Source organism: Onychostruthus taczanowskii, unplaced genomic scaffold (genome assembly GCF_017590055.1).
Source record: "Onychostruthus taczanowskii isolate IOZ18803 unplaced genomic scaffold, ASM1759005v1 scaffold1, whole genome shotgun sequence".
Classification (NCBI taxonomy): domain Eukaryota; kingdom Metazoa; phylum Chordata; class Aves; order Passeriformes; family Passeridae; genus Onychostruthus; species Onychostruthus taczanowskii.
The window spans coordinates 27,058,156-27,072,962 of record NW_024496525.1 but is presented as its reverse complement, the minus strand read 5'-3'; the positions used below and the strand labels follow the sequence as shown (position 1 = coordinate 27,072,962).

Here is a 14,807-nt window from a genome sequence, read left to right as displayed (position 1 = left end):
ATTGAAGTAATATAATTTGTTGATAGTTATTTGCTTGACTCTTTGTGGATATTGAGACTAATTCAAGAGGCAGTTTGAATGTCAGGATGCCAGGTATTATTGGGTTTGAGATGTTTAGTCAAAAACAGATGTGCAGGACTACTTTGGTAGCTTTCACAATTTCACATGCGGATTTGTATTTTTATGGTATACAGTAGTCTTACTGGTTCTATAAAAGATTTAGTAATTTTTTGGGGGGGTTTCTTTTAACTTCATTTTTTTATAACATTCAGAGGAAGTTTTTATTCAATATTTTAATTGCTAAGTGGAATTGTACTAGTACAGAGATTTATCAGTAAATGTTTTTCCTAGCTGGTGTTCTGAGATTTAATAATTGTGAATGTTAGTGCTTTTATTTATCTTGTTGGTTTTTTTCAGTTAACAGTTAAAGCTTTACATGTCCGTCCAGAGTCTGGCAGATCCCCACAGGAATGTTGTTTACGTGTTTCACTAATGCCACTTCGCCTCAACATTGACCAGGTTGGTTGTGCCAGTGAGAAAAATAAAATCATTTTTTCTTTATTGAATGATACCTTGGGTTTCTTTTAACGAGATACTTTTGGCCATCATGTATATTTTACGTTTTACATTTTCTTGGTGTGATACCATTTTATTTAATCTTTGGATCTCTGTTGTTTCATTTATATCCATGCTAGAACTTGCCTTCTGCTCCAGCCATTACAAAGACAATATGTTTTATTTAAAACCTAAGGATATCTTCAGGCAAAAGTATTTTCTCAGTAAGTTTTCCTCCTGGAACTTCTGATAATCTCAAAGCATTTGGAATCATAGCTTTTTAAAATAACTGCTTATTCTTGAATGATCTGGTTTTGTTTGTTCATGAAGTGACTTCATTGTTTTTAATTGAATAAGATTAATCATTAATCAAAGTGGTTCACAACATGTTGGTCAAGGGCACTTGACACTCGAGAAATTCTTCTATAACCTGAAGGCTTTGTCTTGCTGTCAACTGCAGTGGCAGGAAGAGCAGAAATTGTTTTACTTTCTTTAGTAGGGTTTTGTGCAAGGTATTTTTCACATATTCAAGGAACATTGGGGTTTTTCTAAAGCAGTAAGATCTCTATATGTTTGTGCTGGCAAATGTGAAGTGCAGTTATTACTCTGTTGAGGCATTTCTTCCTTTGTCATCTTCAGAGAGCTACGTGAGGTTTGGGTTTTTCGTAGCATAATTAGGATTTCCATACCTTTTTTCTTTCAACGCACATTAGAGACCAGGTTTTCATTTCACTCTTAGCAAAACTGAGCTCTGTCTAGTGTGCAATAATTTAATCTAGGAAAAAATGGCCTGTAAATACTGCCACCTAGGGAGGAAATACGTTCTTCTTGGTTACTTTTTAAGTCTTTTATATTTTGTACCATGAACAAAATTCACCTTCACAGCCTCTTTGAAATTAACCACAGCTTTTTTGGAAGCACAGGGCTGCATGCAGTCATTAGAAATACTTGTTATTACTGCTGAAGCTGTCATTCTTACCAGCTGGAAGTAAAAATGGAAAAGAGAGTCCAGTTGTCATCAGTGATAGGATGAATGAGGCACCAGTGTAATGCATCTGTCTGAAAAGAAAGCTGGGATATAATAGATTTATGATATTATTAAGGCATGAATACCATAGCTATTAATGACTTTTAATGGAGCAGTGATGAGCCCTGATTCGTAATGGTTGGATTAACTTTGACAGTGCTAGAGAAGAATATAAACATATATTTAAGTACCTTCTCCTGCAAATCAGAGAAAAGTTTATAGCCATTAAAACACCTGGGTTCTGGAACAGTCTCCAAAATGAGAGTGGAAATGATGAAAATAACCCTGAATTTTTAAGACCGGGCTAGATAGATCATGAAATCCTGTTCTACAGAGCAGGGGGCAGTGGCTAAGAGGGTCTTCCTCATTTCTGTCCTAGATTTCTATGTGGTTTGTGCATATGTTAAAGGATCAAAAAGGAAAAAAATTGTTTCATATCTGCATAGAAATAGATGTGGAATAGTAGGTAGTGTTTTTAGACAATTAGGTCTTTGTGTTTTTTTTTAACCTGATTGTATCTTACTTTTTGCCATTAGGATGCCTTGTTTTTCCTGAAGGACTTTTTCACTAGCCTTTCTACAGAAGTAGAACTCTTAGTTACTCCAGATCCTGAAGGTATATTTCTAAAAAAAAAAAAACTAACGTAAAAGTGCTGCTTCTTTGTTCTTTAATTTGTGTACATGTTTATAAATTCACATGTGAAGCTTGTGTGTATAAAAACTTGTGTTGGGGTTTGAGCACTAACATTAATGACTGATTTTTTTAAAACTCAAAAGCCCTTGGTATTTAAGCTTTTTATTTTAGATATATGAACAAAGGTCTTCAACACGTGGAATCTTAATTGTATAAAAGGAGGTTTAACCAAAATTGGAGCATATTTAATAAGAGCTTCTCAAAAAATTGAGGCTGTGCATATGCTATTGGGAATTAATATTAGATAAAACTAATGCATTGTCCTGCATATTTATAAAATTGAATTCTATGTTAGCCAACTTCAGGATATTAGACAAACATAATACTTTATGCAAGAGGTATTAAATATATATGCTGTTGAAGCAGTACTTCTTATCAATTACATTATCTGATGCAAAAGCAGTGCATATTGAAAAGCACATTTCCATCATTAAGTATATTTGGATATTTCTTAGCAACTGTACTTTCTTTACCTATTTCTGTTGAGGTGTCGTGCTGAAATGCATAGCTGATGAAGCACTCTGCAGTACTGCCATCAGAACCAGATACATTATTTATACCGGTGCATTAACCTCAACTTCAGCTGCATGTAATAACTTTTATCAAAAACTGAGAGAATCTAAATATTGCCCTGCTAGTAATTCCTACTAATAAGCATTAGAACTTACTAAGGACGCAGTAATTGTGTAAATACAGTTTCTCTGTAATCACTGTGAAAAATATGACTCACTTTATTGTGTGTAACTTCTTTCTGTAGTAAAAAAGTCTCCTGGTGCTGAAGTTACATGTAGTTTGCCCAGGCATGTCAGCAGCCTTAAGGAACCAAGTCCAGTCATTTCTTTTGCATCACACAAGCAAGCAAATGAAAATGACAGCATTGATTCCATGGATGTGGTTAATGGAGATGATGATCAGTTCTCACAAGAAACGACATCATACAGCGATCAGCCAGTGTTTTTCAGGTAAATTTTTGTTTCAAAATGTTTTAAGAAAGTGTGGTGATAAACTATTCCAGAACTTCAGGCAAGGTGCATTTTTTTGTTTGTTTATTGGTTGCTTGTAGAAAGCAAATACGTTTGTTTCTATCACTGGAAGGTCACCAATGATTTTTAATAACTTTTGCACACCACTGTACAAAAGGAGATAAAAATTAAATCTCTGCCCCATAGAGAACCAGTAATGTTTTACAAATACATAAAAAGAGCAGTGTTTGTACTCTTATGCCTAACTATAAATTATCTAATATGATCAAAGATGAGAGTATATAAAGGAAGAGGATATAAGGATATAATGGATGAGAGGTATGAAATTAAGATATCACAAGAGAAACTCTAATGTAGCCCTGACTGGGAAGTGAATATTAAAATTGTAGCTTGTTACGCAGAAGTTTTTTCGTGTGCATTCAGATCATAAGTGCCTCTAACAAAAGATGTGTGCTGTGGTAAGCAGTGCAGAGTTAAATTGTAATAGCATGACTGTGGTTCTATTTTACCACATACCAATTACCAACAAATCAATTTCACCAATTATCAACAGAATTTTTTAATCAAGTTCGACTTGCAGGACTAAATTTTGCCAACAGAATCCTTTGTGAGTGTTTGCATGTTTCTTTTTTTTCATATAGTCACTTGCAGGACTAGTAGCACATTTGCCTGACTTTTAAATTTATTACAAATGCTAACCTGAAACAGATGTAAATAAACCAAGAAAAGCTGAGTTTGCCATTGTATTTTGTACATTTGTTCTGAAGTACTAACACAGTAACAAAAGGATTTATGGTTTACAGAGAAGGGTATGATATCCTATTCCAGGAGAATGGAAAACCATGAGTTTCTTTTCAGAAGGATAATTTTATTTCCTTTTCATGTTTCTCACTGTAATATTTCCTTTGTGTATTCGCAGAGAATTTCGCTTTACATCAGAAGTTCCAATACGGCTCGATTACCACGGGAAGCATGTATCAATGGACCAGGTTTGTGTATAATGCTGATGCTATAGAATAAAAATTTGATGTTGTTTGTTTTGCTCTCCCCTCCCTGCTCCCTATGAATGGGAGGTATATTTTTATTTTCCCTACTCATTAATCATGTGATTATGACAAATATAGAACACTTTTTCCCCCCCTTAGTTTTAGTAAAGTTTAACCTGGTTTCACTCTTAATTGGAAAACTAGGAGTGGATCCCGCAGTGTGATTAATCCAGGATTGAACTTGAATGTCACATTTGTGAGCTCCATGATTGGCTTGAAATCATACTGTATAGCTGCAGTACCCCTCAAAGTATGATACCCCTCACTGTCTGATGCCAAAATTGTACATTTTATTTTTTCCTCATGGATACCAGAACAAAATACTGTTGTTTGTTCTTCTTGTTTTCTTTCCTTGCAGTCTAGTAGCATATGGGCCTCAGTGGAAATGGCAGAATCTATTACAGATGAAAAAAATGCCTATGGTTCTTGTTAAAATAGGCATTCTTTATCACACTGAGTTTAGAAGCTGACATAAAAAAATCCTATTTGCACAACAAGACTTGTACTTTATCATGGCAAATCAGTAAGAAAATATGGAAAGCAACAAATTCTTGAATTTGCCTGGATATCAGAAATGAAACATGAAATATGGTAGCTTTAGAGTGCCTGGAACACACTAAAACCAGAACTGTGTTTGCATAATTTATTATAGGTTATTATTTCTGAAGAAGCCCTCCTGTATCCAGGTGTTTTTCTTTGAGTAGCAGGTTAAGCCAAGTTTCCTTTTTGCAATTTTCCATGTAACATGATGCATAGCACTGTAACGAGTCACATTTGGGGGACTGGGAGAGAATGTTTAGACAGAATACTTGTAAGTAAGAGTTGAGATAATGAAATTATTTCTCACAGGTTGTGTGGGTTGAGTAAATGTATGTGATAACAAAATATTTCACTTACAGGGAACATTAGCTGGGATTCTTATTGGGCTTGCTCAGTTGAACTGCTCAGAATTAAAGCTGAAGAGGCTTTGTTATAGACACGGGTAAGTTTCTCAAAATCTAGATCAACACAGCTACTGCAAAATTTGCGAATGCAAAGCAAATTTTATCTTAAGATGCCCTTCTAAATTCCAAAATTTCTGACTTTACAAATATTTCTTGATTCTAGATTTTTTTTCAAAGGTATGTAATTCAAGAACTTGTAACTCAGAACAGAATTTAATATATCTGCTATTTTTAATGATAAACTCTTTTAGTCTCATGTTCACTTCCTATGGAACTGTATGTAATTATATGGTTTTGAGTTTGTTTTATGATGCATATACAATTGAAATTCTTGGCTCAGCCAACAGCAGCAAAGACATTTGAAGAAGCTTTCCTGTTGTTTAAATGACGTCTTTTATATCAGTGAATAACAAATGCATTTATCTTATTAGGAATTGTTTGTTTTAAAAAATTATACAATTAATACAATTAATTGTAGTTAATGTATTAATTATACAATTAATAATTGTATTTACTTTAGTTTATTAGGTGTGGACAAATTGTTCTCGTACGCTATCAGTGAATGGCTTAACGATATAAAGAAAAACCAGCTACCAGGAATTTTGGGAGGAGTAGGGCCTATGCATTCGCTAGTGCAGTTAGGTAAGTTAATTCTTACTTCTGTTCAGCTACATATGAGTGTGTTTGTTTCTTTAAAAACCAGACAACACCTCTCCCCGCTCAAAAAAACCAACACAAACAATGCTGACTCTTTGTTTTCACTTCCTTTCAAGGCATTCTGCATATCTAAGAGAAGTGTCTGATTTTGGTGTTGTGTCTTCATTTTCAGTGCAAGGTCTGAAAGACCTGGTGTGGTTGCCAATAGAGCAGTACCGCAAGGACGGTCGTATTGTCAGAGGCTTTCAGAGAGGAGCAGCTTCTTTTGGTACTTCCACTGCCATGGCAGCACTGGAGCTAACAAACAGAATGGTTCAGACTATACAGGTAGAGTGTATTACTCCTGAAGTTAGATGTAAAATGAGAGGTGTGGCTAGAAAGTGCTCTGTATTAAGCTAATGTCTTAATGCTATAGATTTAAGGTAGAGAGCATCTGTTAATAAAGAAAAGGCAGCTGTATAAATAGGAGAGCAGAGACTGGGCAAAGTTGGCAGTAGTCTGTGAGGTGAGAACTGTGGCATCAAATGCAATGGTTAGAAAACTGTGTTAAAATACTGCTGAGCACCCAAGCTGCTGCTTATTTCTTAATGTCTTTAATGCATTACAATGTGTAGTTTAATATGAAAATGTTCAGCTTCACTAAAAAAATCACTGATGCTGAGAAAGATGAGTTCTTCATTGCATGTGTGTTATCCAGTAGTAGATTCTTACCTTTTTATAAAAGATTGGCTTCTCTGTGCTTATTAAAAAAAAAAAAAAACTAGCCCACAAACCAGCCAAAAAAACAAAAAAAACCCCAAACCAGTACTATTTCTGTAGATCTACAGAAAGTCTATAAAGCTTCCTGGATTTAACACTAAGGGAATCTTGGATTAAAGTGTTAATAAATTTATGTTTTGTAATATCAAAAATACAATGAAAATACACTTTTACCACCTAATCTTGCAAAAATAATATATGTGCCTTAGCTTGAACATATATAGTCAGAAAAACATTGCTATTAATCACAAACGGGATTATTTGTGTGCTTGTGTGTTTGTAAGAAACACCATTGATCAAATGTTCAGTTTCTATCCTGAGCATTTTATGCAGTTTAGAGGATGCATAAGGAGGGGAGGGGAGAAAACCCCACCCAAACCTACAACATTCATTCTTTCATTATGGAATTCATGTGTAGTTAGAGCTGCACATTCCATAAGTTCTTGTACCAAACTGTAATCAAATGCAAATGAATATTATTTGAGGAATAAGAATTCTTTTCAATGACATCACCCTATTAGTAGTTAAAATTTGGGATCAGGTACTGTAACACTTACGTGTTTTGCATTTGCACCTGATGTGCAGGCAGCTGCAGAAACTGCTTATGACATGGTGTCACCAGGGCCTACCTTCATTGAAGCAAAAAAGATCAAACGGTTCCCTCGCCATCGCTTGGCTCCTCAGCCGGTCGACCTGCGGGAGGGTGTAGCCAAAGCCTACAGTGTTGTGAAAGAGGTGAGTGCAGAAGCAATTTTTGTGAACCAAAGTTAATTATTTCCTAAAATGGCATTATAAAATAACAGATGTTAGTTTAGGCTGACTGAATGAGAAGGAGATTTCAGCTTTGAACAAGACTGTCTTCATCAATTATCTTAAACCAACGGAAATCTTGAATGGAAAAAGGAAAAAACCTAAGATGTCAGGCAGATGAGTGTGAATAAGATTTGAGTGCTCTGTGGTTGGGATGGTTTACGGTTATTCTGAGCCATGTAAACTTGATTTCCTGTGCTGTGTCATCCATCCTTCCCTTTCCTTCCCTTTCTGTTCAACCTCCTTCACAGTTACTGTTAATTCTGAGGGAGGTAGAGTTTAAGCTTAATTCAGGATTTAGAAAAAGTGAAACCTTTTTCTACTATGACAGTGTATTATACATAAGAATGCTGATCTGTTTTTATTGTATTTCATATTATACTTTGTTAGTTGCACCTTATGTACTGTCTATGAAGTAAGGTGTCAACTGAGTTTCCAGAGAATTTTGTCATTTTTTTCAGTAGTTCACAGTACTCCAAAGCTTCTTCCCCTATGCACAAGATGTGCCATCATATGAAATGAAATATTTACGTCTCTTCAGTCCATAGGAGTGTTATTTTAAGCCTCATTAGAAGAACTAAATCATATTTATATCATTATTGTTTTACTGCAGTTATAATACAAATCACCAAGAAGAAACATGCTGAGCAGTTTAAAATTTCCCTTAAAACTAGGAGAGGTTGCTTTTTCTTTTTTAGTGTAACTGATTCCCTTTATTTTCTTAAAGGGCATTACGGACACAGCCCAAACCATCTATGAGACTGCTGCTCGTGAGCATGAGAACAGAGGAGTCACTGGAGCAGTAGGCGGAGTCCTCCGCCAAATCCCACCAACTGTGGTGAAACCTTTCATTGTTGCAACAGAGGCAACCTCAAATGTTCTGGGTGGAATGAGAAACCAGATCAGGCCAGATGTGCGTCAAGAAGAATCTCAGAAGTGGCGCCTTGGGGAGGATTGAGATTCTAAATCTGGCTCAGCAGGCAGGTAGCAAGGCTGGAAATGCAGAAGAATGTCCTGTTGGCAGCTTTAGATGGAGCTCACTTTGTTTTGTCATGCTCATCTCAGGAACAAATGAGGTTTTCCAACTGTTACTAGCAAAACATCCAACCAAAAATATTTATGAAGTGAAAAGCGAATTGGTACGTGCTTATACTGTGTGTTACCAATACATTTGGTAGATAGTGCCAAACATAGTGAAGCATGTGCTGCCAACTCAGAGACATGCTTGCTCTATTCATTTACCATATTTTTCTTGGTAGATTTGTCATCTGAAGCAGTAGCCTGTGTGGCGAAGCCAAGGGACTTTAAAGAGGTTTTCTGAGCATAGTCAAAGAACTGCCTTCAATGAAGGGCTCTGCAGATGCTCTTCACTGACTAAAGGATAAAAACTTTCATTGTGGACATGAGACATGAGGCTGTCTAATATGGAAGCAGATAAGATAATACTGTTTATTGGTCATAAGCATCGCTTTTAGCGTGGCACTTACAGCAAGGACAAGCTTGATAACCATTCAGAGATTAGATTCAGTGTCAATACACCTATGAACAGAATTTGTTCCTAAATATTAAATACCTACTTTTGTGGGTTTTTGAAGAACCTGAATGTTGCAGAAATGTTCTGTTGTGTTGCACTTTAAAGGATATGGCCTGTATATTGTGCTTTTTTTATAGTGTGAATAAAATGTAATGTGCATTATCTTTACGTGGTTTAGAAGCTTACACAAATTATTGAAAAGAGCATCATTTGATGATGATCCTACAGAAAAGTGTCTTAAATTTATTTAAACTCATTATATGGAAAAACTTTTTTCGTCTGCTGTTACACTAATTACAATGCTAAAAATACCTACTCTTCAGGAAAACAGTTAATTCTAATTGTCACCAACAGTTCTTTGTAAGAATGAAAAATCATAAGTAAAACAAATTATTTCATAATTTCATAGTTAGAAGGCTATACAGACTTTATTTTAGTAATCTGCTTCTGTTTAAAGTTCATATTGTTGCAAAGTTGCTGCTCTTACAAGGTATTCTTAATTTAGATTGTGTGTCATCAGTTATTTGATAGTGAGTATTTGGGGTCCTTTAACTGAAACTGGGAACTGGTGAGAGGTTTTTAAAAAGGACAGCAAAACTTCAAAAATCCAAGTTGGTACTGACATTATTTACCATTTTACCATTCACCATTTACCACAGTAGGTGACATGTGTCTCCACAGAGCTTTACTAAGCACCTGACATTGCACCATTTTGGGGCAGTTGAAAGTCTTGGCGGTAGATGTGCAATAATGAACTATTTTTTGTCTTCTATTGGCAAAAACTGGAGAATAAGAAGTAAAGATTCTTTTGAATAGAAAAGTACTCATTTGGAATTTCAGTAGATTAAACTTTAAATTACTAGCCAGTATGTAAGTTTTTCATTGTTCTGTGCTAGTCATAAGTGGAAGTCCTGCCCATATGCTATGTGGAAAATCCCCACTGAAAGGGGAACATCAGATGCTATTGATCAGACTTCAGTCTCAAAGGGTGATGAGGAAGCATTTTCACTCTTTGTTCAGTTAACCTGCCTCCAGTAGAAACTTTGCTGATGGGCCTTAATGGACAAGCAGGAGTATATGAAGGAAAAAAATTTGCTGCTTGTTCACACCGATACTATACTAGGTATTCCTGAATACCAAAGAATCTGGCTGGACAGTAAATTATTTGAAAGTCTCCCCTCTGTTGGGAAGACTTCTGCAGTCTGCTTTATTTTTCATAAAACAAAGCTCCAGGTAAAAACAAATTCCTGCATAAGGTGACAGGTGATATTATAAAGTTGTGTTTCAATTCACTGGAATCATTGAAGTTGTGGTGCATTGAAAACCTGGTTATTTCAGCTAAATGACTTGCTGCGAGCAGGAGGAAGTGCTTTTGAGAGGAAAAATATCTGCAGATTTAATAACCTAAAATATTTTCTGATGTAAAAATACTTGCTGTAGTGCATACTTCTGTTCAGTAATTAGAGAGCTCTGCTTTAGTGAGAGCTCAAAGCATGAGCATTTTGCACAGGAATGAGTTCCATGTTTGCAATGTGGCACCTCCTGAATGCCTTCTCGAGAAGTGGTGGTGAATCAATGCAAGTAAGTAGCAATGCACCTTTTTCATTGGGAATTAGTGTACTAGTAAGTAGCTAGTACTAGTAAATAGCTAATCCAGTTCATCCACTTAATTAAAATACACTGCTGTAGCATAAATCTACATATTTTCTGCCTTTCAGACGCTGCTGAAAAGTGGCATTTCAGTGTTCTTTTCTTTTTCAATTCTGTCAAGATCTAATTGTACTGCAAGGTAACTAGAATATATTTTTATATGAGGGCATGATGTCAAGGTAAAACATTTTTATAGTGTGTCTTTCATTGTCAGCAATACAGATTGTACAATTTATTAAACTTCACTTTTCACTATGTAAACCCTCTCATTTGCTGCTTGCACTTTATTCAGGCTTTTCAGTGAAATTGATTTTAAATTTTTTCCCAACATTTTATTTTGGAAATGGTTTTCTAATTTTTGGGTGTATATTCTGCATTGTTGCAGTGTTTGAAATGTTTAAAAAAACCTAAAAAATCACAAAACTTATCAAACTAGTCTTTACATTAAGACTAGTTTACAGAATGTGTCTTACAGGGCTCAGCTTGTATTTTAAATCAAAAAATATCATGTATGAGAAGGGATTCATCAAATGCTCTGCTCAATACTGTAAGAGTTTTCAGCACTTAAAAAGTACACAAAATGAGATTTGACTCTGGACATATTCCTCAGAAATGGAAGCTTATGGACAACATTACTGTGTTTTCCATTAGCACAAGGAGATTGTAAAGAATATTCTTGTACTTGAATTTTCCAGTGAAATCAGTTGCTATAGCTATGGGCAGTTTTCATATTTGTAGAGGCTTTAAACTGGCATAGACAATATTTTAATTCCCTCCAAACACTCTACTACTGCTATTGTTACTTAGCCCAGCACCATCCTAATAGACAGAACTGTCATCCTGGGTTTTATTAAATATCCAGGTGTTTCAAATAATACATCGATGAGTGGCCTGGAAGTACCTGAAAGACAGCCAGCCATCTTTTCTAAAACAAACAAACCGTTCTTGCTAAGAATCTTAGCAATGACTGAGAGCAGCAAATCATCACATCGATGCAAAGGCAGCTTCCATTTTCTTTCCACTATCTCTCCTAAGTCCTGCAGGTTTTTAGCAGTGCAGTGTGCCCAATGTGTACTTGCCTAATGAACAGCATTGTCAGTGACTCACTGGATAATCCCCTGTGACTTCATCTGTGCTTAAGGGACATGTCTGCTTCTGTTTGCTCACTGAGTGGTTGATTGTGAACATCCATTGCTTGCTTTCTTTTACTGTTCCTTAATTGAGTTGCCAAGAAAAGGTTCTTAATAAACCAAAAAGCTATTCAACAGTGACGAACAAGATACTCTTACCAAACGTGAAAACCTACACCTGCAAATGTTATACTGATTTTTCTTTGAATATTGAAATATATGCATTTTGTAAAACAATGAAATCCAAGAATTTGTTTGGAGTATATGAATACATCCAAATCTTTAAAGTACTCTAAATGCCCCTGCAGGGTAAGTCAGAAAATGTGTGGGTATGTATGTCAATTTGGATCCTAGTGTGCACAGTTCTTCAGTCTCCAGGCCTCATGATTTATGCTTCTGACAACTGTTTTAAGTTGCTCTACATGCTGAATCTTGTTTACAATTAAATATTAGATACTTACAAGTCAAATACATAAATACAAATCATGCATTTGTACTGGATTTCTTAACTATAAGGTAGTTCAGACAGAAACACGGCAATTTGTGTATATGTTTGTGTATATTTTTTACATTTTTGCACTTATGGTAGTTTTGTGGTATTGTTTGTATATAGTTTGCTAGTGTAAAGAATATAATCTCATGAAATAGAAACCACTGTTGAAGGGAATTGACTATTTCAACTTGAGTTATTTTGCTTAAAGTTCTTGTCCCCTCAGTATGTCCTTAAGAATTATTTTTAACCATAATTTGTATGGCACCAAAAGTATATATTTTAGCGTATTAAAATGCTGAAAGGCCTGAGTGCAAATAGGTTGTCTGTTAAATACATTTAATGGAAAATCCCCTCCCAAATTTGTAACAATGCAAAAATAAATATCTTAATTTGTTCCTTGAGTTGGTTTTCTCTACCTTTGAGTATAACTGACACAGAAAACAGTCTCTCAAAGTACCAGAATTAACTGTTAAAGCTAAGACTTGTACCTAAAAAAAAAAAATAAATTACTGATTCAAAAAGAGAAAGTTTTAAAACTACACAGAGGTCAAAAGGTAGGAAATTAATTAAGCTGGCTGATATAACCTGAAACCACTTCTGTTTTACATCAACAAAGCTCTTTACCTGAACAATCAGATTTTATGTCCCCTACAGGCCTGTTGCTGCATTTAGGTATTTAAGAATATAGTTTTTATCTCTGCATTTAGTGGAGGCTCTTAAAGCTTCATCAGCTTCCAAACCCTGTGAAGAATGCAAAATAATTAATTCCTTTCAGGAGCCTTCTCTCGTGCCCACTTCACGTGTGTTTAGTTACAAGCATCTGAAAAGAGATCATAGAATTCTGCGTACTGAATACGCAAATACTGAATTTTGGTGCCAGTGCGAGATCCATGAGCCATGTGACAGGTGGAAACAATTTGCTGCTGTGTTTTGTCATGATGTTTTAATTAGGCGGGGTGAGGGGTGGTCACTGTATAAGGCTGGATCACTATTCTGGCAGTGAGCCTTCATTTAAGAGCGGAGCCGACTCCCAGCCTGTGTAGCTTCTCTTCCCCCAACCATTTTTTTTTAAACAAGACCTCATGGTGGATCAAAGGAAATTATCTGAGTTCTTTATCTCTTTGCAATACTAGGGAATACCAGGGAGAATCCTGATGTTTTCAGGTTAGCCCCCAGATGAGCAGAGGAGACTAATGACACTCCAGCTACCTGAGAATTTATGGAAAGCCACCAGGAAGTCATTCCAACCCAGCAACATGAGCTGGTATCCTTGATCTCTATTCCTAGTTGAGGATGACCCAGGCTCAAGTGTTCTTTTATTTTCCCATTAGTGAATTTTGTTGGCAACATTTGAAACATGATATTAAATAGTGAGGTATTTTCTGCCAATTAGTATTTGTAGGAAATAGTATTTAAAACCATCTCTATTAACAGAGATTATAAAAGTAATAAAGCTACCTTTTTGTGACAGATAACTGAGGTTTCAGAGCTATTTCATCCAACAGAGTGATTAGATGGAAGAAGAACTTATTGAAGGGCAACAGTGAATATTCATAGCCCCACAGGCAAGTAAGCAGTTCAAGCTTCTTAGGTGTTTGTCATGAGGATTTGAGAGCTATCTGTAGTATAGTTCTATTTCCAGGCTTTTATTTGTGTATCTAATTACTTGCTCATTTGTTGATTTCTTTTTTCGTTAAGTGCACGAGTATTGTATTTGGCTCTTGCAGGTTGAAGTTTGAGGAACGAAGCCTCCAAGGAGGAAAAGAGATGTGAAACCATTAGAGCAGGAGGAAGGTTACTTCAGTTTTGGAGATAGGGCACAGAACTCAGTAAGATGAAGCTTGGTCCACTGTAGCTCATGAGCACAAAGATAAAATAAGTAGGAGCTTTTTCCACTGAAACCTTTAACTTGCACCTTTAGACTTCAACACCTGGTTGTTGTTTGGTACTGAAGATGTGTTGGTGGCCCCAACAACTCCATGAATCTCCCAGGATGACTTTCTTTTTTTCCCTTCTTCTCCCTGATGAGTTTGAAGTGCTTCCTACTGTGTGTACAACAGTCTCAGGGAGACTTCAGGTTGTGAGTTTGAGGATGTTTGACAGTTCTGCTCTGTCATCGCAACACTGGCAATCCTTGGCCAAATGGCAGGTGCAGGCACGGAGAGCTGAACACCAGAAGGTGAAATGGCACAGGGTGTGCTCTGAGAGTGCTGGTAAGACCACAGCATGGGTATATCTTTGCTATGCTGAGTACTGTACAGATCTGGGTTCATTGCAGCTGATGGAAAGATAGCACAGAGACCTGCAGTGATCAATAGAGACATGTGCATAACACTACTGTGGATGGAAAAGTGATAGAAAAGCAGAGTATGCCATGAGAGGATGGCAAAAGTAGTGCTTAGTTTTATAAGCAGGTTATTTATATCAATATAAGTTTTTAAGTTATAATTCCTGATATCATCTATCTCTTTAGTAATATTTAACAGATCTGAAAGATTTCCTGGAATTATTCAATAAAATAAAATG

At 35.9% G+C, this 14,807-nt stretch overlaps 1 protein-coding gene across 3 annotated transcripts in view; it reads left to right on the top strand.

Moving 5' to 3' along the window:
- Window positions 1–12,682, top strand: part of ATG2B (autophagy related 2B) — a 45,571-nt gene extending 32,889 nt beyond the window's left edge. For all 3 annotated transcript variants that reach the window (XM_041403227.1, XM_041403219.1, XM_041403208.1), the window contains exons 34-42: window positions 418–519; window positions 2,119–2,197; window positions 3,033–3,237; window positions 4,178–4,247; window positions 5,204–5,286; window positions 5,769–5,890; window positions 6,078–6,232; window positions 7,250–7,399; window positions 8,202–12,682. In XM_041403227.1, the coding sequence (XP_041259161.1) occupies window positions 418–519; window positions 2,119–2,197; window positions 3,033–3,237; window positions 4,178–4,247; window positions 5,204–5,286; window positions 5,769–5,890; window positions 6,078–6,232; window positions 7,250–7,399; window positions 8,202–8,432 (1,197 nt within the window). In that variant the 3' untranslated portion in view covers window positions 8,433–12,682. The remainder of the gene's footprint in view (window positions 1–417; window positions 520–2,118; window positions 2,198–3,032; window positions 3,238–4,177; window positions 4,248–5,203; window positions 5,287–5,768; window positions 5,891–6,077; window positions 6,233–7,249; window positions 7,400–8,201) is intronic.
- Window positions 12,683–14,807: the final 2,125 nt, after the last annotated feature.